The 22,078-nt window shown below is 44.7% G+C and overlaps 1 protein-coding gene across 2 annotated transcripts in view; it reads left to right on the forward strand.

Moving 5' to 3' along the window:
• EXOC6B (exocyst complex component 6B) overlaps window positions 1–22,078 on the forward strand; it is a 727,664-nt gene that overhangs the window by 703,678 nt on the left and 1,908 nt on the right. The window contains exons 21-22 of one of the 2 annotated variants that reach the window (XM_059942975.1): window positions 7,059–7,171; window positions 11,426–14,824. The exons of the other annotated variant lie outside the window; for it this stretch is intronic. Of the exons in view, the coding sequence (XP_059798958.1) occupies window positions 7,059–7,171; window positions 11,426–11,552 (240 nt within the window). The 3' untranslated portion in view covers window positions 11,553–14,824. Of the gene's footprint in view, window positions 1–7,058; window positions 7,172–11,425; window positions 14,825–22,078 lie in introns of those variants that run through there. 2 annotated transcript variants of the gene reach the window in all.

Raw genomic sequence — 22,078 nt, forward strand, 5'->3', positions numbered from 1 at the left:
ATTTTTGGCTGTGTTGGGTCTTTGTTTCTGTGCGAGGGCTTTCTCTAGTTGCGGCGAGCAGGGGCCACTCTTCATCGCGGTGCGCGGGCCTGTCACTATCGCGGCCTCTCTTGTTGCGGAGCACAGGCTCCAGACGCGCAGGCTCAGCAATTGTGGCTCACGGACCTAGTTGCTCCGCGGCATGTGGGATCTTCCCAGACCAGGGCTCGAGCCCGTGTTCCCTGCATTGGCAGGCGGACTCCCAACCACTGCGCCACCAGGGAAGCCCCAATCCAGTTTCTTAACCTCGACACTGTTGCCACTTGGGGCTGGTAATCCTCTGTCGTGGGGCTGTCTTGAGCACTGTAGCGTGTGTAGCAGCGTTCCTGGCTTCTACTGACTCGACGCCAGCAGCACCACCACCACTACCATCATCCAGCCTTGTCACAACCCAGAATGTCTCGGACATTGTCAGATGTCCCATGGGAGGCAACATCTCCCCTAGTTGAGAACTACTGCCTCAGTCTAACCATAAACAAATATTGGGCAGACCCAGATTAAGGGACATTCTGCAAAATAAATGACTGGGGACTTCCACAGCGGTCCAGTGGTTAAGACTCCGCACTTCCACTGCAGGGAACACAGGTTTGATCCCTGGTCGGAGAACTAAGATCCCGCATGCTGCGTGGCACAGCCAAAGGAAAAAAAAAAATTTAAATGACTGAAAGTAAAGTGTAAGTATCAAGGTCTTGAAAGATAAGAATGAGGAACTATAACGCATTGGAAGAGTCTCAGGAGGCATGATGATTAAATGAAATGTGGGATACTGGATTGGATCAGAAAAAGGACATTAGCAGAAAATCTGGTGAAAATGGAATGAAATCATAGCTTAGTTAATAGTATTGTACCAATGTTGATTTCTTGGTTCTGATCATTGTAATATGTGGACATTAGAGAAGCTGGGTGAAGGGTATAGAGGAACTGTCTAAACTATTTTTGCAACTTGTATGTAAGTCTAAAATTATTTCAAAATAAAAGTTTTTTAAAAAACAAAATCTGCCACTGATGTTAATAAAATGCAGGCAAATTTCCATATTTGACTCTATGACAGAGATATAATTGTAACGTATTTGTTATTGCTGAGATGATTCCTATCACCTTTAAAACATTGTCTGATAATCAAAGTAAACTTAAACCCAATGCACGTGTGTGTGTGTTTTGAACCACAATTTATATTTGCTCTTTAAATTTTGTTATAAGTGGAAAAACTTGCAAAACGTTCGGTTGATGGTTCAAAAAGAAGAAGAATATGTCACTTAATAGCATTTAACTTATTTGGCTTGGATTACAGTTATTTATGTTTTTCTTCTACAATATTCTATGTGAGGGAGAACCACATATTTTAATATCACTTGAAAGGCCAACCCCTGTCCTTGCATATATTAGATGCTTTTAAAAACATTTACTGAATTCAGTGGGTTTATAACTTCATTAAGAACATCCAAGATAAGCAAATATGTTTTATTATTCATGTTTCAAATCCTATGAGTAAATAGAAGAGGTCACTTTACTTGAACTTTTTAAATTTAAGAAGGTTATAATTTTTATGCAACTCTTAAGAAATATAAATAGAATGAACATAGTGCAGGCCCACAGTGTGGTTCTGTAAATTCAATCAGAAGTCATCACATGCAGAATCAAGAATTTTAACGCTGTCCTGATGCAGAAGTAAGAGCTTATCAAAAGCCAACTACATGGAAACCCACTAACTAACGAGGATACGTGGTGATGAGAAAAATGAACTATCCTTGTGGTTGTGTTAGCAAGTTGCTCCAGCTCATCCAGGCTCACCAGGCCTTACCAGCCAAACCAGACCCTTGGCTATGGACTCTCCTGACCAGACCAGGACACAGGGCCCATGTGTACACTGATCTTCTCTTATAATGAGACTGATGTTATAGGTGCTTCCTTGTGCACATACACCACTTAACACTATTCCAGGCACACTGTCATCACTTAACTCTTGACTGAAGTCACAAACTAATCCCAAAACATAGTGTGGATGGAATACTGGAGGTACAGAAGGCCATATGAAGTGGTACTTGAGATACAGGTTTAGATAATACCCAGATGCACCATTAAACACTAAATCATGTTACAGTCTTTGTGATGACAAAGGGAATGTCTCATTGTGGTGCTAGTATTTGAGTTATCTTCTATTTCTGACAAGTATGAATGGTTTCCCATTTGTGAAAATGATGTAAAGTATTGTTTAAAAAATTTTTATGACCAAAATATGAATCAATACAAACAAAAATGTTAAGTTAATAATAACACATGTGGCATGAGGATGTGGTAAAAACTGCAAAAGTGATACTCAATAAAGTTTGAGGAATAGTGATCTTAAGTTTGGTCTCCCACCTTTGATGCTCCTCTTTTTTCTTCTTCTCCATCCACCACCTACTTATAAACATCAAGAAGTAAGATGCCTTAAAATGCATATATAGTATGCTACTTTCTGTGAAAGAAAGAGGAGGGAATAAGAAAGCATACGTGTATCTGCTTATCTTTTCAAATAGAAACATAGGAAGGACAAATCCGAAAACAATGGAGTTGGGTACCTATAAGGCATGGTAGGAATTGGGGTGAAAGGGATACAACAAGGGAAAGAGTGACACTTTTCTGAGTTAACATTTTTGTATTGTTTTGACTTTTGGAAGCATGTTAATGTCCTACATATGTAAAAAATTAAGTTAAGAAAGATGGGAGGGAGGAGCCTAAAACTAAAAGCAAATGGAAACAAATGAACCCAGTTGTATTTAGATGAATACCATAACCAAACTGAAGGGAAAATTTAAAAAGGACTAATCCAAGTGGCTTATGAGCATAGGCTTTGATTATACACAATCAGGTTGGGAGAGGAAATTGCAAACAAATCTCAAACTCTTTTTAGCAGGCTTTTTTTTTTTTTTTTTTTTTGTAGTGGTATATACAAACAATTCTGAACTGATCTTAGATATATTATAGGATTGAGCAAATTAGTGAATGAGATGATGTCGTTGAGAGCCAGGATTCTCACTGTGGAAGAAAGCACATGTGTATATGGAATAGAGGAAGGCAAAAAAGAACTCTGTGAGAATGAGTAGAATTGGAGGTATTGGTGTAAACTCATGATTTCTAAAATGTGTGTGCATAGATGCTTATATAAGTACACATGTATGTATGTATATGTGTGCATGTGTATATGTGGATTACATGCATATATTTCCTAGCTCTGTCCGCTGAGAGGGCTTTACTCCCCATAGATTGTCCCCAAGTAGCAATGAGGACACCTAGCACCCAAATCTTGATCTCTAATAACTTTCCCACTAAAAGAAACCAGGGCTGTTCAGAGAAATGGCTGATTTCAGAGCTGGGCATGGTAGATACAAGATGAACCTGCAACACCTTATTATGCCAGAAAGTAAGGAAGTCCTGAAAAAAAAAAATCATGGGGGCATGTCACAAGGACACAGGCTCTAGCTTGACAGATCTCCCACTTGCCAAACCTGGGACAATTTGAGCATCAGAGTAATTAGGTATAGTAATGAACATAACCCATTGAAAAAATGGAAACCCATGAATCCATACCAATAATAAAATAGATAAATTAATGGGGGAGAAGGAGAGAGCACTTGCTTATGGTAGAATGCTGAGTGACAACTGATAAACGTGGAGGGAAGGATAGAATTGGAATGTCATCAGTGTGAGACCATCATAGTAAAGACCAAAGCGAAGAAGAATCCTCAATAGATGCTAAATCTAAGGGGAAATTTTAACCAGGAGCAGTATATTCACATGGTCTTAAATTGTCTCCTCAATTGCTTCCTAGTTGCAAAAGAAAATATAATACCTAGACGGTGGAGAAATCAGACAACGTCTTGACTGGGTGATCCAAATTAATATCACCAATGAGAGCCAAATGAACACTGTATATTGTATACCTCCAGATGTGATACCCTGAGGAGGACATAACATCACATGTAATACTCTGGCCAGAAATGCATGTCCGATATCTTACAAGCATTAGAAAAACCAAAACTAAGGGGGCAAAAAGGAGACAGGGAACTTTTGAAGAGTTGACATCCTTCAAAACTGTCAATATCATATAAGAAAGAGACAGACTGTGGAAATAGTCCAGATTAAAGTAGGCTCAGTAGATAATTAAATGTAATACCTAATCCTAAATAAACAAAGAGGCTATGCAGGATATTATTGGGTCAATTTATAAAATTAGGGTATAGACAGTATCAATATTAAATTTATTAAAGTTAAAAACCATACTGTGATTATGAGAATAGCCCTAATTCTTAGGAACACTGAAATACTGGGTGATAAAGGGCCATGATATATGTAATTTACTCTCAAGAGACTCCAAAAAGAAATACTGTGTGTGCAAAGAAAGAAAGAGAGAGAGAACACAAATGATGGAGCGTATGGGGTAAAATGTTGACAATGCATGGATCTGGGAGGAGGGTATATGGTGCTCCTTATACTACGTCTATTCTTAGAACTTTCTGATAAATTGAAAATTATTTCCAAATGAAAAATTTTTAAAATAAAAAAGAATGTGATCGTTAGTGATGACTGAATGTTCTGCATCCTTGAGAGAGACTTTATCGAGATTTAACAAGGCCATTGCATGCAGAGAGCTAGGCTGAGAGGGCCTGGTTCACCTTTGAAAATCATAGTCTGGAGACCAAAGTGCTGTATTGATAAACAGGCCTGCCGGTTTTCTTGTTCTCTTATTCTAACACTGTTTCTAAGGAATCCAGTAGAACTGCACCCCAAGGCAGTTAACTTAGTTAAGTCCCACCCAGACTCTAGTGTGTGTCCGTCTGTCTCAGAGGAGGCCATCAGACCTAGGTACAGGCCACTGAAAAGAACTGTAGAAAGCAGCACAGACCCAGAGTGTAAGCTACAGGCTTATACTGGTTGAGCTTAATAGAGTTTGTGTAGCTTCCATGCCCAGAGTGGGATAAATTAGGTAGCTTGTCATCCCAGAGCTCTTAGTCTCAGTACTGGCATTGAGAGACTTTGGCAAGAATTTAAAAATAGAAAACCTTAGAGCTAAGTTATGAACTGCCCTCCACACCCCACTGGTGATTTACCCAGGTTTCATCAGCCCAAAAGACATGGTGTTCTTTGCAGTAAATCAGAAAATACTGATACCATTAATTCCATCACTGAAATTAGGAATTCGATAGTAGAGAAGGTATTTTTATTAAATGCATATATATGTCCACATCTGAAAAGTAATACCTGAAATCACTTTAAGAAATCACGTTTTCATGTTTTTCCAATTAAACTTATTTGTTTTTCTTTCACCTTTCTTTTGTTAGCTCCCTAGCATGCAAACAGTAGAAGGTTTTTTAAATTTTCTGAGAAAAAATTTTAATTAAGAAAATGCTATCTTTTTCATAGTTTTTTCCTTGGGATTTGTGGGAAAAGCGTAATCATATTTGTAGAAGACCTTTAGAACAAGGGACACTCCAAGTGTCTGTCATGCTTCCTAGGAGGAACTGTCTTGACGGGTCTTTGGACACTATAGGATAGAAATACTAAGATTAGAATAGGAAGTCAAGGAAATATTTCTTCTAAAGGAGAGCTCTGCAAGGCCTGGGGACAGCAAAAGGAAGTGGTAGGAGCCCTTTAACTTGCCAACTAAAATAGGCATGACCTAAAAGAGACCTGAGAGGGCCTCTTGGGACCATAATGACCCAGGCCAACCAACGTGTCTGTCTCTCTCCCCCTCTCCTCTCTTCTTTAGCGTCCCTTTCTTGGCTGAGGGTGTAGGGGCTTTTCTCTGTTTTAGCAAAATTTTGGGGACTTCAGCCAATTCCCATCCTGTCTGAGGAAGTTCATAACAGCCATTCTAAGAGAGTGGATAGAAGAGGAAGCTTGGCCAAGTAGGGCAAGGCCCACACTGCCCATTTGCCCAGCTGGGCAGTGAAGACAGACAAGGGAAGAAGGTGTGCCTAAGAGCCCAGGCTCTGGCATTGGATTGACTCTAGGCCTCTCTTTGTTCTGCACAGAGTGATAGCCATATACAATCTTCATCAACTGTTATCTCTTGGAAAGGGAGAAGTAGAGAAATGTCTTGAGTCCAAAAGCACTTATATGTATCTCATTGCTAGAAAGCCAGCTTGAAGGTCCTTCTTCTATGTAATGATGTGAGTCTGGGACGGTGACCCCTCTAGAAGTTTATAGAGGGAAGCTAACACCTCCCCTTTCATCACCCCTACCTTTGAAAGGCACTGATTCCATTTTTCTTTTTTAGCTTTATTCAGTTACAATTTTTAAATATTTATTAGAGTGATACCTGCGGCTAAAGCTGTCTGGGAAAGAAAGCCTTTGACAAAATGTAGTTAACAGGTTTCCATCTGTTCAGCCAGTGTCCACATAGGTGTAGTATGTTGCCTCATGTAAAATTGCATGGCCCATTTATGCCTTGGTTCAGTGTTTCTGTGTTGTCTGTGTGTCTGGTTTGTTTCTGGCATGTGCACGTGTCTATATCAACGGAGTAATTTGGGCAAAGTCAACGCAGCAAGTCATGAAACTCGTACTTGAACCCAGACCTTCCAACCTGAAAGCTCATATAGTTGTATATGTGGCACTGGACACATCCACCTTTATTTGTTCATTGTTGAATTCTGAGCTCCTAGAATGGTGCTTGGCACATGGAAGGCATTTCACGAGTATTTATTAAGCGAATAAGTGGTCATTATGATAGTCTTGTGTTTTGATTCAGTCCAATGTTAGTTTCATTACAGGCCTGCCTCTGAGAGCTGTCTGCTAACGGCATGTTCTCTTAGCAACATTACAGTGCTTATGGAAGAGATGACTCTGCCTTATAGTGATTACTCATTTATTTCCTTAATTGCAATACAGTCTATAGCCATTCTTTCTCTTACTATATTTTAAATTTTATTTTTCAAGTCTACTATAGATGGTAGTGAAGGATGCTAGGAGTTTCTGCGATCCTGATTTGTCTTATCTGTCTGATGAATTACTGGGGTGGGGGTTTGGATATTTTACAGCTTTTAGATCTCTTCCTCCAGTGGGATTGGTCAACCTACCTTGCTGACTATGGTCAGCCCACCTGCAAGTACCTCCGGGTAAACCCTGTGACAGCTCTGACCCTGCTTGAGAAGTGAGTACCCATCCAGTGGTCTGTGTCGGGGGGGGTGGGGAAATGGGGATGGCGGGTTGGTATAGAGGATAATTTTCTCTTTGCCAATACCTTGAGAAGACCGCAAAGAGGCCCCATTCTTAAAGTCGCCATAGGTGCTCTCAGCAGTCTCCATCATTGGATTTGGCAGGCCAGTCTTCCTCTTGTAGCCTCTTAATTCCTGAGCCTTGACAAGCTAGGGCAAGTATGGGTCAGCTGGGCTCTGACATTACCTCAGAGCTTACCTAGAGATGACAAGAGGAGAAAGGAAGATGCCTTAGTTTGGGGCTCAGTTCAGCCTGGTGAACAGAGTGAGCCTGGCCCCAGCCATCTGGGGTATGATGATGGATGGAGAACAGCCCCACAGAACAGATGGCTTCTGGTTCCTAGCAGAGAAGCTCCTGAAATTACTGAAACCTTCACCTGCCCCTCCAAGCCCCGCCCCTGCCAGATGGAGCTTTACTGTGCTGACTGTCCCAAGAAAGCTGTGTTGGAGGTGCCTAATTCTTGCCTTAGGCAGTCACTGGCCCGCACAAGTCCTGCTACAGGGCTGTAGCATGTCTGACGGAGAGATGCTTCCACTGAGATTGAGTTAGCCAGCTCCGGAACATCTCACGAACCAACACGTCACCCAGATGCTGGAATCCACTATTCATTGTAGCCTGGCTCTGGCTTTAGCTTACCTAGTTGAGAGCTGGCAGACCAGAGACTAAGGCCCATGTAGAAGGGAAGCTTTTTCTTGTCATCGAACTAGATAACCGTTGGCTTCTTAGAAGCTTCCTAGGAGAGTGCCTTGCATCTCGACAGTGTAGCAAGTCGACGTATATAGCCAGCCAAGCAGGTCTCAAATCCTAGCAAGGCAAGGATCAGAGTCCAGGAGGCCAGAGTGGAGCCTTAGACAGAAGCAGAGGCTGAGGTGTACCTTCCTACTGTGCAACATAACAAGGGAGAGAAGGGAAGGAGGCAGAGGTGTGTGTTTGGAGCCAAGAAACTAAGAGCCCAGAGTGGACTTTCTCCAGATCAAGACAGAGACTGATGTTTCCATTTTGACTTTGTTTCCCATGGTTCTCTCTCCCAATGACCTTCTTCCCTAGGATATCTAGAGAGTAAGTATATTATTCACTTGGGCCTTTTCCATCGCTTTGAGGCAAGTCCTTCTGGTCTCCTCACTGACACTAATGACTACACTAATATCCCTACCCTGTGAGTTGTCCCCACCCTGACATACTAATCTACTAAACCAGTCTGGTGCCAACTGGCTGGCCGCCTCCTCTCTCCTTGGTCCTTAGAGTGACCCTTGGCTTACCAATTCCTTTGGGGCTGGGAGTGGTAACAGGGATTTTCCCCCATCGGTGCCAGGTGAAGGGTTGTTCCCACCCAGCTTCCTGGCACGCTCAGTACTCTTGCTGGCCCAGGGCCTAGCCCTGACTAGCCCTGGCAATTCAGCCCTGACACAAGGGAGCTCCTCAGCACTCTCCCCTCCCTCCCAGTGGTGAGGCCCATGGCTTTAAGATCTCCCATCGAAGACTCTTTATTAGAGGCAAGGCCTCATCCCAGAGTTCTCAGTGCCCAGCTGAAATGGCTTTTGAGTTGGTGCTTACATGTCATCGAAGACTCTTTATTAGAGGCAAGGCCTCATCCCAGAGTTCTCAGTACCCAGCTGAAATGGCTTTTGAGTTGGTGCTTAGATGTCCTATTATGTGTCTAAATGGGCTCTAGGATTCCCTTTGGCCAGGTGCCTCTCAACCGTTCTTTACTCCTCTATTCCTGAGAATCTCTAGATCCAAGAACTACTGTCTTATCTACTTCCTATGGATCAACAATAGGCTAAAATAATCAGCCTCTCGGTAGCATTCTGGAGGCCTAGCCGGTAATAAAGCCATGTGCTTAGCCCGAGCGATCAGCGGGGTTTAAAAGCTCCCTTCCAAACACAACAGGGCCAAAGGCCACCCAGATCACTAAAATCTGTATTTCCCAGCCTCACAGGAATCAATCCCTTTACCTGACCCATTCCTGCTTTCCCCTTGACACTCTCTCCTTTTCAACCTGACACTTCTTAGCAGGGTGAGACATGGAAAGACCCAAAGACCTGATGAGGACATTTCAGGAAAGAGAAGGGGCCCCCGTTCATTGAGAGGTGGCCGTAGCCAAAGTAGATCCAGATCCTAGGCTTACAGAATGCAGTGGGGCGTGGGGAGGGCTCTCCTTTGGTTTTAGAGCGTTCCAGGGTACAAACCAGCATGCCACCATCAGCCCTCAGGGCACTTGAGTTTCTCTTTCAAGTAATCCCAACTCCAGGTCTTAATGGCTAAAACATCCTGGCCTCTGGGGCCTAGAGACCGCCCTCTTTTTCCCTTTCTCCTACCTTATTTCTGGAACTTCCCTATGGGAGCTGAAAGCCGGCTCTGGCTGCCTGTCTCTGGGCTGCTTTGAGGAGTCATGAAACTAATGATCACATAGGATGTTAAATTAAATGTCCTATAAAGGTAGGAAGTGTTTTTATTCCCTTATTATTTCTTTTTGTTTTGCTTTGTGTTGGTTTTCTTTAGATTTATAGTATATCCAGAAAAGGTAAAGGAGCTGTTCTCTGGGGTAAATAACCCTAAATCAAGCCAGTTCCACAAACATAATTGTGCAGTTAATGTTTAAGGGACCAAATACAATAATCATCATAGCCTTGGGGACCTTTGCGCTTTCTTTACAACCTAAACCTCTAAACCTCTGTCATCTCTCCTTCTTCCGCCCATCCAAGCACAGGCCTCCACACGTGGGTGGTTGTACCTTATACACGGTGTCTAAGCATGCTTGATGAGTAATTCCAGGCTGAAGGCCCTAAAGCTTAGGTCAGAGAGAGAAGTCTCAATTCGTTTGTGGCTGTCACCGTCAGCCAGAGCCATAAAGCAATGGTGCTCATTAGAACCTCCCTACCATATGGATATAAATGTCCTTATGGGCTCTCTGGCCTTTTGACCCACTGGCCTCTAGTCTGTCCCTCTGCACAGGGCCACCCCACAGGAAAAAAAAAATGGGCCAGGATTGGCCAAAGGCCCTGGGAAGTCTGCCTGAGAGCAGTTTACTCCCCAGTGCCAGGTTCCTTCCGTCCCCTCTCCTAGCCTATCTCCGTGCAGGCCAGGGGACTGTGAAGTCAGAGAGCTGGCCAAGTTCCCGGGGGATGGTGGAGAGGAGCCGCCTGGCCCAAGGAGAAATGAGTCTGGGCAGTGTCCTTAATTCTCTACCATTAGAACTATCCGTGGGCTGGAGGTCCAGTGTGCAGAGGCTGGGGCCAGAGTTAGCCATCACCAACAGATGTCAGGGGCTGTGGGCCCTTTTTGGGGAATAACAGATTCCTGGGATCTATCACAATGGCTTAGTCGGGTTTGGGGGCTGCTCTGGCAACCTCAGCCTGGCCTTGACTTTCTCCCTCCATGCTTCCCAGTTAGGTCTCTCCATCTGGTGGAATTGGTGGCCAGAACTGCCCATGGTTTGTGCTCTAGGAATATGCCGTCTCTGGAGTTTTAGCATGAGCCAGTTAGAAAGTTTTCCAAAGGTCAAGATCTGAAGACATAGCAGCCGTTGAGAACTTTAGGGGCTTCTCTTGCCTAAAGCCCCGGTTGGCTCAGCCTTTTGGCACCTGCTTTCCTCAGCACCACGCCCTCTTACCACCTCACTGCCCCTGAGCCCCTACCCCGAGGCAAAGGAAAAGAGATCGGTCAAGCCCTTGGTTTTGTTAGCGGTAGGATAGACTAACCAGATAGAGTAGGCTTTGGAAATGCACAGTGGCTTTCAGTTCCTCATGTTCTTTTGGAATTGCTAGTTAAGAGCATCGTTCTGCTTTACCTTTCAAATACCAGCTGTAAGGTCCCAGCAGGATTTAGTAGGTTTATGAGGTGATGAGAAGACCTTAGACATTCTCTGAGGTCCTGTTGACCATCAGGGCTGTAGCAGGTGCCAGATACCTACAACAGAGGCATACCTGGGCGTAGAAGGGAAGGAAGTAGGTAGGATGGGTATGGATGAGGAGGTGATTGGCCATGGCTGGCTCTTGACCGTTCTCCAAAGGTGACTGAAGTGGGGAGGGCTTTGGGTGCCAGGAGGGCAGCTTCGTGAACAGTAGGTGAGTATGCGCCTGACAATGGAAGTGTTCTGGACTCTCTCAACTCCAGGTGCTGGTTAAGACACGCTAGCCCCCATTGCCGCCTCAAACACTTTGCTCTCTTTCTTCCCTTGTCTGTTTAGGATGAAGGACACTAGCCGCAAGAACAACATGTTTGCACAGTTTCGGAAAAATGAGCGAGACAAGCAGAAATTGATTGACACTGTGGCCAAGCAACTCCGGGGGCTCATCAGCAGCCACCACTCATGAAGGCGGGCCTCGGGCCCCCAGAGGCTGCTGGCTGCAGCCCCAGCGTCCGGGCCCCAGCGCTGGCTGGCCCTGCATTTGTGCATTCTTCTTCAAAGAGAGCAAATGTATTTTTTTAATAACCTATGTACAGTATTCGCATAACCTTTCCCTATAGTAAAAGAGGCACAAGGGTAAGCCAGTCCACAAGCTGTTGCTAGGCTGGGCTTCAGGGGAAGTCATACTACACTGTCTGTATTTTCCTAGAGATGGCGGTGTCATCGGTCCAGTATGATAAACCACCTTTCATCCGTGGCTCTAGAGCTTAGATCTGGGGCTCAGAAACTATACAAACAAAATGGGTACTTGGCACTGGGAGGTAAGGTGAGTAGGCAGAAGGATAATGAATTACATCCTGTTCACTCCTAGGTGCCCCATTCACCGTGTAGGTGAGGCCGATTCTTCCTGATGCAAGGAAAGGGCCTGGAAAACATTACTACTTAGTCTATCAAAGACCAGCACACAGTTCTGGAGGTTCATCTCTTCAGTCCACTGACTTTCACTGACCGGTGAACAAGCGTGCTGTGTGGCAAGATGACGGCTTCGCTCCAGTCCCCCCAAGGATGGCATTTTTTAGCCTAGATCTGACCCAATGCTTTTCCTTCTAAGTTTTCTGGGGCACGGTAGAGCTGAGTATGCAGCGGGAAGAATTGGACCTCATGACTAACTATAGGCTGCCCCACACCAGGAGGAGATCTTGAAAGCCAGTGCAAATGGAATCAGAGCCCCAGCCCTTCCCCATTCCTCTCATTGCCTTCTTTCAGGGTCAGGGTACTTGGTTCAGGGCATAGGTCAACAGTTATTCCATAGACAGAGAGTCTCAGACTTGACCTCTTCCGGCAGTGTCATTGGGATAGTCAGATTCCAGAAGCCTGAAAATGGCCCTTACTTTACCCTTAGGTAAAACCTTGGAATCATTCCTTTGTGTTTCAAAGCCAACTTTCTGGCCACCATCTTTAAAGGAAATGTCATCAGCTCTGTACTGTGGGGACAGCTCTAGCTGGACTGGATGCCTTTAGGGATGGAACCACTGTCACCGTGAAGCAGAGCGGGTCAGCCGTGGCTAGTGGTTTGTTACCCATGGCACAGCTGCCCCTCACTAAGTCATGTCCTGGGTGAGAAGCTCCTCTTGCTCAAGCCCAAAGCTTCCATCCCCTTTTGAGGTCCCCATAGCTATCTTTTGGCTTCATCTGAGCAAGATTGCCTACAGTCCTATCCCTCAGGCTCTGGAGTTTGCAGAGGAGTCTGGACCAGCTAGCTTGGAGGCTGTGTCCTCTCTCCCAAATGGGCTCCCGAGACTTAATGCAAGGGCTTCACTATGAGGTCAGTCAGAGGAATCTGCCCTTTAAGGCACTTCAGGAAGATGCTACCAAGGCTACTGGCAAGAGTATAATCGTGAGTCACCAAACAATGACAAATAAGCCACACGGTCATTTCCAGCTTGGGTTAGTGGAAGGAAAGACTCATCAGACAGAAGTCTTCACTCCCTTTGTCAGCTGCTGAGTTGCTTCTAGGGAAGGCAGTGCTTCCTTTTTCACTCCCCCCGCCCCCGCCAATATTGTATCACAACTTGAAAACCATGGGGAAGAAAATATGCACACCGACACGCGGGCTTCCTCAAAGCTGGGGACCAGGCTGCGTGTGGGCTCTGCAGAAGCCTCCTGAGGTCCATCCTAGGGGCTACGCAGTTTGCCCGGGGTCTCAGAATGAGGTTCAGAGATGAGTGCTGCCACCCAGAACCTCCAGAGCCAAGGAAAGGCAGGGGTCCATGGGAATGAGACCCAAAATGCCATCTCTCAGGCTCTGGACTTTATTAGAAAAGAACGAGAAATGACCACACTAATCCCATTGCTTCAGAAGGGCCCCAAACACCCTCCTTCACTACATGCCAGTTTACAGCAAGATCTCTTCCGCTTTGAGCGCTGAGACTTTTTGAAGTGGAATGGAGAGAACCTTAAGCATATCACAATATTTTTCAACTGTTATCATTGCTGGCCTGGTCGCAAACCTGTACCCTGGAGAAACAGTGCTATAGAAGAGAAAGTGAACAGCGTGGAGGAACGGGGGTTACTCTGCCCCTTGCACACAGAGGTCCCTCTACAGAAAACGCTTATTCAAGCCCAAGACTCATAGGGTGGATCCTTTGCCAGATCCCTTCTTCCCTCTCGGTCTGCCTCAGCCTTCCCTAACGAAACCAACATGCAGCTACTGAGTTGTCTGTGGGGACACACTCTTGGTGAGCAGGGAAAGGTAAAAGAACAGGGACCAGCAATGTCCAAGCTGTTTGAACTGGTGAAGTAGGAGTTTTCAGTTTTCTCTATAGGCCTGTAGCTGCGCCCGCCCTTGCGAGGACTTGTGCAAAGCATGGGTGTCCATGCCCCTCAGACTCCTGACATCTGGGCTCAAATGCCCAGAGATGTAGAAGTGCCCTGGAGGCCTCAGTAAGAGGCGAGAACATGGGTGCCTGAAGGTCTTTCCGTCTTCTAGTTGGCTGAGTTCTTCGGAAAACCAGGTCCATATTCCTGAAAGGACGGTCAGGTTTGGGACCCTAGTGGGTTTCAGTAGTAATTTAGGCAGCTGGTATAGTTTTAACGTATCTCATAGCAAAATCTCTTTGAGTAGACTGTAAATGAAGCTGTTGGGGGTGGGGAAGAACAGGACCTGGAAATTGGAAACAACAGAGAGTCCCCACTGGTAAAGGGAATATACAGGCTTACGGGGAGCAGTCCCCAGTATTTTCGTTGTCTCCCAGGCCTCCAAGTCAGCCTGCATGCTTGACAAGTGCTTGCTCAGCAAATCCCAGACCCAGGGCCCTTTAGCCCCAAGATTGGCGTTGCCCATGGCTTTCCCCATGAGGCCTCCAGGTACACCCCCTGGGGCCTGCTGCAGAAATCCCCCTCACCCTAGCCTCTCTTCTCCCAAGACTGTGCACCTGGCTGCTTCCATTGCCTCTTTTTTTTTTTTTTTTTTCTTTCTTTTGCCTGAGTTTGCAGTTCCTTTTCACTAATGTGTTGGAAATGGACCTTTTTATTTTGCACATTTATGGGGGAGATTTAGGAAAGTCCATTTTTACCTCTAAAGGGAACTTTTTTCTTTAAAACCAGTAAAGCTACTGATACAGATGGGCCTCATGGTTAGTAGAAAACCTCTTATGTGGAAAGAGCATGTTTATTCCTCCTGTACGTTTTCCTCTTTTAACCGCTATTAAATAAGAGAGCCTATGCACCTGTTCAAAAGCCACGGTGTTGTCTCACGGTTTTTCGTTCTCCCGCCCCTTTTGCACACTGCAGCCATGGTTGGTGATCTGGAGGATGGCCATTGCACCCCTTGAGCCGGACTGACGCCTAGAGCAGGCAGAAGCCTGGTGGGGAGGGGAAAGCCTGCCTGCCAGACAAGGCAAGGAGTCGAACTGTGGCCTTGGAAACATTCCAGACTACTGGGCTACAGGCTTTCCTGTCTATACAGTTTAGACTGGCATCGTCATCATCATCAAGAGGAATAACCCTCGACGTGCCTGGTTTGTGGGGAGTACCGGGCTAGGCAACTGGGGGCTCGGTGTGTCTTGAAAACCAGCCCTGCCGTGGAAAGGCTCCTGGTTAAGATGGAGCCAGGAGGGATTATCTAGAGGAAGGAGCGAAATGAGGCCGCCTTAGAGCTCGGTGGCGGAGAGGGACGGGCGTCACGGTCTGGTGTAGGAACGGGTCTGGTCAGGGAAGACAGCACAGGGAAATCAGCATGTTAATTAGCTGGGCCTTGAAGGAGTTAAATTCAACATGGTGCCGACCACATTAGAGTGAAAAGTTGGCACAAGTCTGGTGTGTACTGGGAGGAGAGTGGGGACCTGGTAGGCATATCTGAAACCATGGTGAGTAAGGCCTGAAACGTCTGTGTAACAGCACCCAGCCTTCTTGGCCCCGAGGCTGGCATGGAGGCCATGGGAATAGGCTGGAGAGAGTTTCTTCAGTTAACAAGTCTGACTATTGCAACTGGGCTTTGGCGCCTGAGAGACCTGGGCTTCAACTCCTGCTGTGCCACTTACTAGCTGGATGACCCCTGAACAATTAACTCCCTAAATCTCATAATCCTCAGTGAAAGCAGAACCTAGTGCCTGATTTACAGGCTTGCTGTGAAGTGTAAATGACCTATGCATGGCCGATATGCCTAGCCAGTTCCTACCACAGCACATGAACTCTTTCAGGCCTTTCCCTCCCTCCCCTCAAATTCCACAACATGCTGTGGCCGAGCATTGGACGGAAGTGTCCAGAGCTTCTCTGCCTCCTGGCTTCCACTCCCCAAGCCCATCTCAGGCTTAATGGTACTGAGGCCCCTCGAGCACCTGTGAACAAGCCCTTCACATCAGACAGCCAGTTGCCCGGCTCAGAGCAGAGCCAGTCCTTCGGGTAGAATCTGCCTCTCAATTCCACCTGGAACCTTCTCTGCCAAAATGTATTCCTCCTTTTAGAATTCAGGAGTTCTTGATCAGAAGTCCATGAACCCTTGGAGTGTGTGTGTGTGTGTGTGTGTGTGTGTGTGTGTGTGTGTGTGAATACACGTACAGGCGCACAGGCTTGCATCCACTCATTTTTCTGGCTAGAAGGTACATGGCTTTCATCAATGTCTAAGGAAGATTCAGGACTGAAATCCTGAATAATAACCAAATCCCTTTGGAAGTATAGATCTCCCTGTGAGGAAAAGCCAGACGCTCTGAGCAGTTACCCCCTCTCCCTGCCTCGTAGAGTTCTGGCAGGAGATTTTTCAAGACCTGCAGCCCTGCCGCCTGCCCCCCCCGCCCCGCTTCCAGGAGCCCTCACACGATCCCCAGGTCACACCTAAAGACTAGTACAACCACCGTTCCTAAGCTTGATCTCCCCAAACCAGTTCAAGGTACTGAGGGAGGCACGAGGACCCTCTACTTCTAAGAATACACAGACTTCCACCTGGTTGAGGGGATCGCAGACCAGAGGGTCCAGTATAGAGGCTTGGGCTGTCAAAGCCAAACTGAACCCAACTCACCCCCGAATGTTTCCCACAGCTTCTGAGTCAGCACTGGCGAGTACAATGTCTTGCCCAAGGCCTTGTCCAGAGAGGGCTCTGCGGGGAACCAAACCAAACCAGGGACAGATGTGAAGCCGTCACCAGCTTGCCCCTTGTCTCATCTGCTCACCAGGCAGATGAGGATGGGGAATGGCTAGTGGGAGATAAGGGGAGGGAGGAGAAAAAGTGCCAGACCCTTTCCCTGGAGGCCTCAGCTTTGAATTTGATGGACAATATTTGCTGGGAATGAGAGAGACTCCAGGCCCAAGAGACCAGAAGACAAAGGCTCTTGAGGAAGTGCAGGGAGGAGGAGGGGAGCGGTGGGGGCCAGGCATTGTGCGGGGGGGGGGGGGGGGGGGGCACCACCCCTCTATCTGCTTCCATCGCTGCTGGGGTTAGGGTTACCCTGCATTTGGGGCCCCAGCTGCTCTGTGGGGTCTGTGACATCAGCTGTTGTGATGTTAATGCAGGGGCCTCACACAGGGTTACCCCTTCACCAGCCAGCCCACATCGGCTCCTGGATTCCAGCTCCTATTCCCTCAGGGAGGGGGCAGTCTGTGGGCCCAGAACCGAGCCCAAGACAACAGCCCCCCTCCCAGTCTGAGCCCACTGCTAAGGGTATCTTCCAAGCCCAAGCTGTGACCTTCCTCTCTCCAAAGCTCCAGAAAAGGAATGAAATCTGAACATTGAGACGCTTTTCTGGCCCTAAACAATCCTTCCATTCTCTAGGCTCAATGATGGGTCTATTTCCTCCTATAAATGGGTCTCGTAATCTTCAACTTTTACCTTTGCTTCTAAGGGTAATTAATTGTATCTCCCTCTTGTTCTCCTCACACACTCCCCTCTCTGTTACAAGGCTCAGGTTAAGCTGGGTGGATGGCTTTTCTTTCTTTCTATTCCACGGAGTGCATATTTTTAAAGCTGATGGAGTAACGCCCTGCCCTCTCCAGTGAACCTTTTTTCCAGAGAAGACTGCTGGGGAAACACCACTTCCATGGGCACAGGAAAGGGGCCTCGGACTGCCCAGCTATAGGTTTTTCAGATAGCCAGTTCTGAGCAACCATTTCACTTTTTTTCCCCCAGGTATGTTTCCAAGGTTTTAGGGAAGGCATTTTCAGGTACCACTCAGGAGCAAAGCGGAGGGGTTAAGTGGTGATCTGGACACTGGAGACAAAGGGAGGCAAAGATGGGCATGGGAGAAAGTAAAAGACCAAAGGGTCAGAGTCTCTTTTTTTCCCAGGATGAGGAAAAACAGTAAGGCTTCAAGTGCAGGGCAGCTTGAGGGCATCAAGTTAGAAAGGGTGAAGATAGGGCCCATCCAGGGCAGCTGGCAGAGAAGCTGCTTTGGGGAAGCAGGTCCTACAGGCAGTAAGTTGAACCACAGAGAGACTGATGGTTTCTAGTGTCTGAGTACCTGTCTGGTGCCCCTGCGCTGCAAAGGCAGGAAAGACATCACACGCCTGTCTGAAACCCCTGCAGCACCTTGCCCAGCCAATGGCACACGGGCACTCAGGACCACATCGACCACACTTGGTAGTGATTTGCTACCAAGGGAGGGGACTGTGCAAGCAGCACTCCTTGCTAGGAGGAATATTTTGTCACTGACGTTCTTTAGAAAGCATATGGTGGTAATAAAAAGCAAACCAACGTTAAGCCAGTTTTATTATCGTGTAAAATTCTCTGCAAATATGTACCACTCCACTCTTGGTATGCCATGGAATAAGGAACAGGTTGAAAACAGATTGAGTAAGGTGAGAAATCAAGTAGCAGTTTAATTCCTGATGAGCAGAATGTGGTCCTGGTGGTGGTGGTGAATGTGTGTGTACATGTATATGTACGTGTGTATGCAGGTATCTGACAGAACTACTGGAGGATTTCCCTGCTGAGCCCTAATCCCATATTCCACATATAATCACTGCTAACAGGATGGTGATGTTCTTTCAGATCACCTTACTACATATATACTGACTTTTTTCATTAAAAGAATTATAATTATAGTGTATTAAATTACAGGGTTTTTTCCACACAATGTATCTTAAACATCTTTCGTAGCAACATATAGGACACCTTATCCTTTGTGAAGCCCATAAGTATTTCCATTGCATTGTATATACCTTGAGTTTATTTAATTGTGAATTGATGGATATTTAGGATGTTTCCAGTATTTCACAATTACAAACAATATGTCAAGACATTTGTATACATCTTTGCCTTCTTGCTTAGGTATTTCTATAGCATAAAATTTCAGGAGTGGAATTGATTGGTTGAAGCCTATAAATATTATAAATATTAATGAAAATTGTCTTACTCTCTTGAAATCTATCCACGTGTGCACAAGGAGACATGTATAAGATTGTTCACTCTATCATTGTTTGTAACGATGAAAAGTTAGAAATAACCTAAATGTCCACCAAGGAGAGAATAGATAAATTGTGATATATTCATCTAATAGAATACTATACAGCAGTTAAAATGAACTATAGCTACATGTGTCAACATGAATACATCTTTAAAAAGTTGTTGAGTAAAAAAGCAAGTTGAAGAATGATAGCAGTGCAATACAATTTAAACTTTGAAAACATGCAGGAGAATGATAAACACCAAGTTCCCTCTGCAGAGAGAACAAAATAAGGTTCACTGGGGTACAGAGGGTTTTTTTTTTTTTAACTTTATAAAGTCTAATTTCTTTTTTAAAAATCTGAAATGAACATGGCAAAATGTTGAAATGTTTTTAACAAATAGATTTGTAGTCTACATAATGGTCTCAACCTTTTTAGTGGCTGCATAGTATTCCATGGTGGGACTACCCCTTAATTTAGCCATTTCCTTATTATTATTTAACTTGCTTTCACTTACTAATTACAACCAAAACTGCTGAATCAAGCACCTTTGATATCTTTTTGCATATGTACAAACATTTCTATAAGATTCCTAGTAATTCCTAGGAGCGGAATTATTAGGTAAAGGGTATACATTTTATATTTTGCTAGACGATGCCAACTGTCTCTCAAAAAGGCTGTACTAATTTATATTCTCACCAACAACATAGGAGATTGCCCATTTCCCAGCACCCTCAGTGAGACTGTCAAACTGGAGTTGGGAGAAATGGTTTATTAATTTGCAATTGCCAATTTCTGTTAGGCTGAATCATCTTTTCATGTCTCATTAGCCATTTATAGTATTCTCAAGAAATTGCCTGTTGATACTTTTATCAGTTCGAAGTATGTTCAGCTACAAGTAATTGAAAATGGACTATGAGTACGGTAAAGAATAAGGTAGGGTTTTTTTGTTGTTCTTTATTTGGTTTGGTGTTTTGTTTTGTTTTGACATAAGAAGAATTCTGGAGGTTTAAGCACAAGCAATACAGGACTAGAGCATCTGAGGAGCAGAGACCCAGGCACCTTCTATCTTCCTGTTCTGTCATCCTTAGCATGCTTATCACTTCACAGGCACAGGGCAGCTGCATCACCTCCAGACATCACATCCACTTTCCAAGCAGGAGGAAGAAGGAAAAACAAAGAGATAAAGGCCAGTGCAGGTCAAATCTGTCCCTTTCTTAGAAGCCTGTGATTTTCATCTTTCTTTAGGTTTGAATATTTATTACCCTAAAATTATGTATTCTCAGAATTATTTAAATTTAAATTGCTATTTAACACTATCCCTTTATATTACCTCCACTTACATCTTTTTTTTTTTTTTTTTTTTTAATTTGGCTGTGCTGGGTCTTAGTTGCAGCATGCGGGATCTAGTTCCCTGACCAGGGATCGAACCCAGGCCCCCTGCATTGGGAGCACAGAGTCTTAACAACTGGACCACCAGGGAAGTCCCAACCTCCAGTTACATCTTACTGGCCAGAACTGAATCACATGGCCACCCCTAAGCCAGTCATGGCCAGACTATGATGTCTGGTTTAGAGCAATGAGGGTTCATTCCCTGTAAGCTCCAAGAGAGCAAGGGGTTCTGTTCACAGCTTTATCCTCACTGCCTAGAAGACTTTCTGCCACATAGAATATGTTCAATAAATTTTGCTGAATCAACTAACTGTATGCATGAATGAAAAGATAAATGAAGCTGGGATAGGGGCGGGAGATCAAGGAATCTGGACCACTATTTGAGCCAATCTGAGTCCCGATAGCAGGGAAGTCATGGGGAATGAATGCTGTCAGGAGAGGGAGTCTGTCATAATATCCTCAACCCACTGATCCAGTTGATGCTAATTACCTTTTTGTTTGTTATATATGAGCAAATATTTTCTCCCAGACTTTCACTCATTTTTTAAACTTAATTTTCGAATAATTTTAAGTTTACAGAAAAGTTGCAAAGTGGTACAGAGTTCTATATCCCTCACCCAGATTCCTCCATTAACATATTCCCATGTGCATTTGTGAAAATTTTTAAAACCAACAGAGTTCCTTAGTCTCCTCTGGTCCGTGACAGTTTCTCAGTCTTGTCTTTCATGTCCTTAACCGCTTTGAGGAGTACTGGTCAAGTATTTTGTTAGAACATCCTTCAGTTTGTGTTCCTCTGATGTTTTTCTCTTGATTAGACTGGGGTTATGGGTCTTTTGAGCGAATACCACACAGCTGAAGTGTTCTTCCCATTATATATCAGAGGTTACATGATGTCCATGTGACATCACTAATGATGTGAACCTTGATCACTTGGGTAAGGCAGTGCCTGCTAGGTTTCCCCACAGTAAAGTTACTATTTATCCCTTTCCATATTCTATTAGAAGCAAGTCACTAATTACAGCCCACACTTAAGATGGTGACAGGGAGAGGTGGGGTGTTAAGCTTTACCTTCTAGAAAGGGTATCTAAATAAATTCTTTGGAATTCTTCTAAAAGGAATTTTTGTCTCTTCATCCTCATGTATTAATTTAAATCATTTATTTATATCAGTGTGAACTCATGTACAAGTTTTTGCACCAGTTTTAGGCTTTTTTTATTTTTTGTAACTTCTTGTTGTGATATAATTCACACAACATAAAATTCACCATTTCAAAGTGTACAATTCAATGTATGTTTGTATTCTCCCAATGTTGTGCAGCCATCACTGTCTAGTTTCAGAATATTTCCATCACCCCAAAAGAAACGCTGTATTTATTAACAATCACTTCCAATTCCCCTCTTTCCCTATCCCCTGAATCTACTTTCTTTCTCTATTAATTTGCCCATTCTGGACATTTCATATAAATGGAATAGTAATATGTGTCCTTTTGTGTCTGGCTTCTTTCACTTAGCATAATGTTTTCAAGGTTTATCCATGTTGTAGCATGTATCAATACTTCATTCCCTTTATGACTAAATAATATTCCATTGTATAGATATACCACATTTTGTTTATCCATTCATCTGTTGATGGACTTTTGTGCATCAACGAATGGACGATAAGTCCAAAAAATGAACAAATAACTTGTTTCCACTTTGGGGTTATTATGAACAATGCCGTTATGAT

The sequence above is a fragment of the Balaenoptera ricei genome, chromosome 13 (assembly GCF_028023285.1).
Source record: "Balaenoptera ricei isolate mBalRic1 chromosome 13, mBalRic1.hap2, whole genome shotgun sequence".
NCBI classification, from domain to species: domain Eukaryota; kingdom Metazoa; phylum Chordata; class Mammalia; order Artiodactyla; family Balaenopteridae; genus Balaenoptera; species Balaenoptera ricei.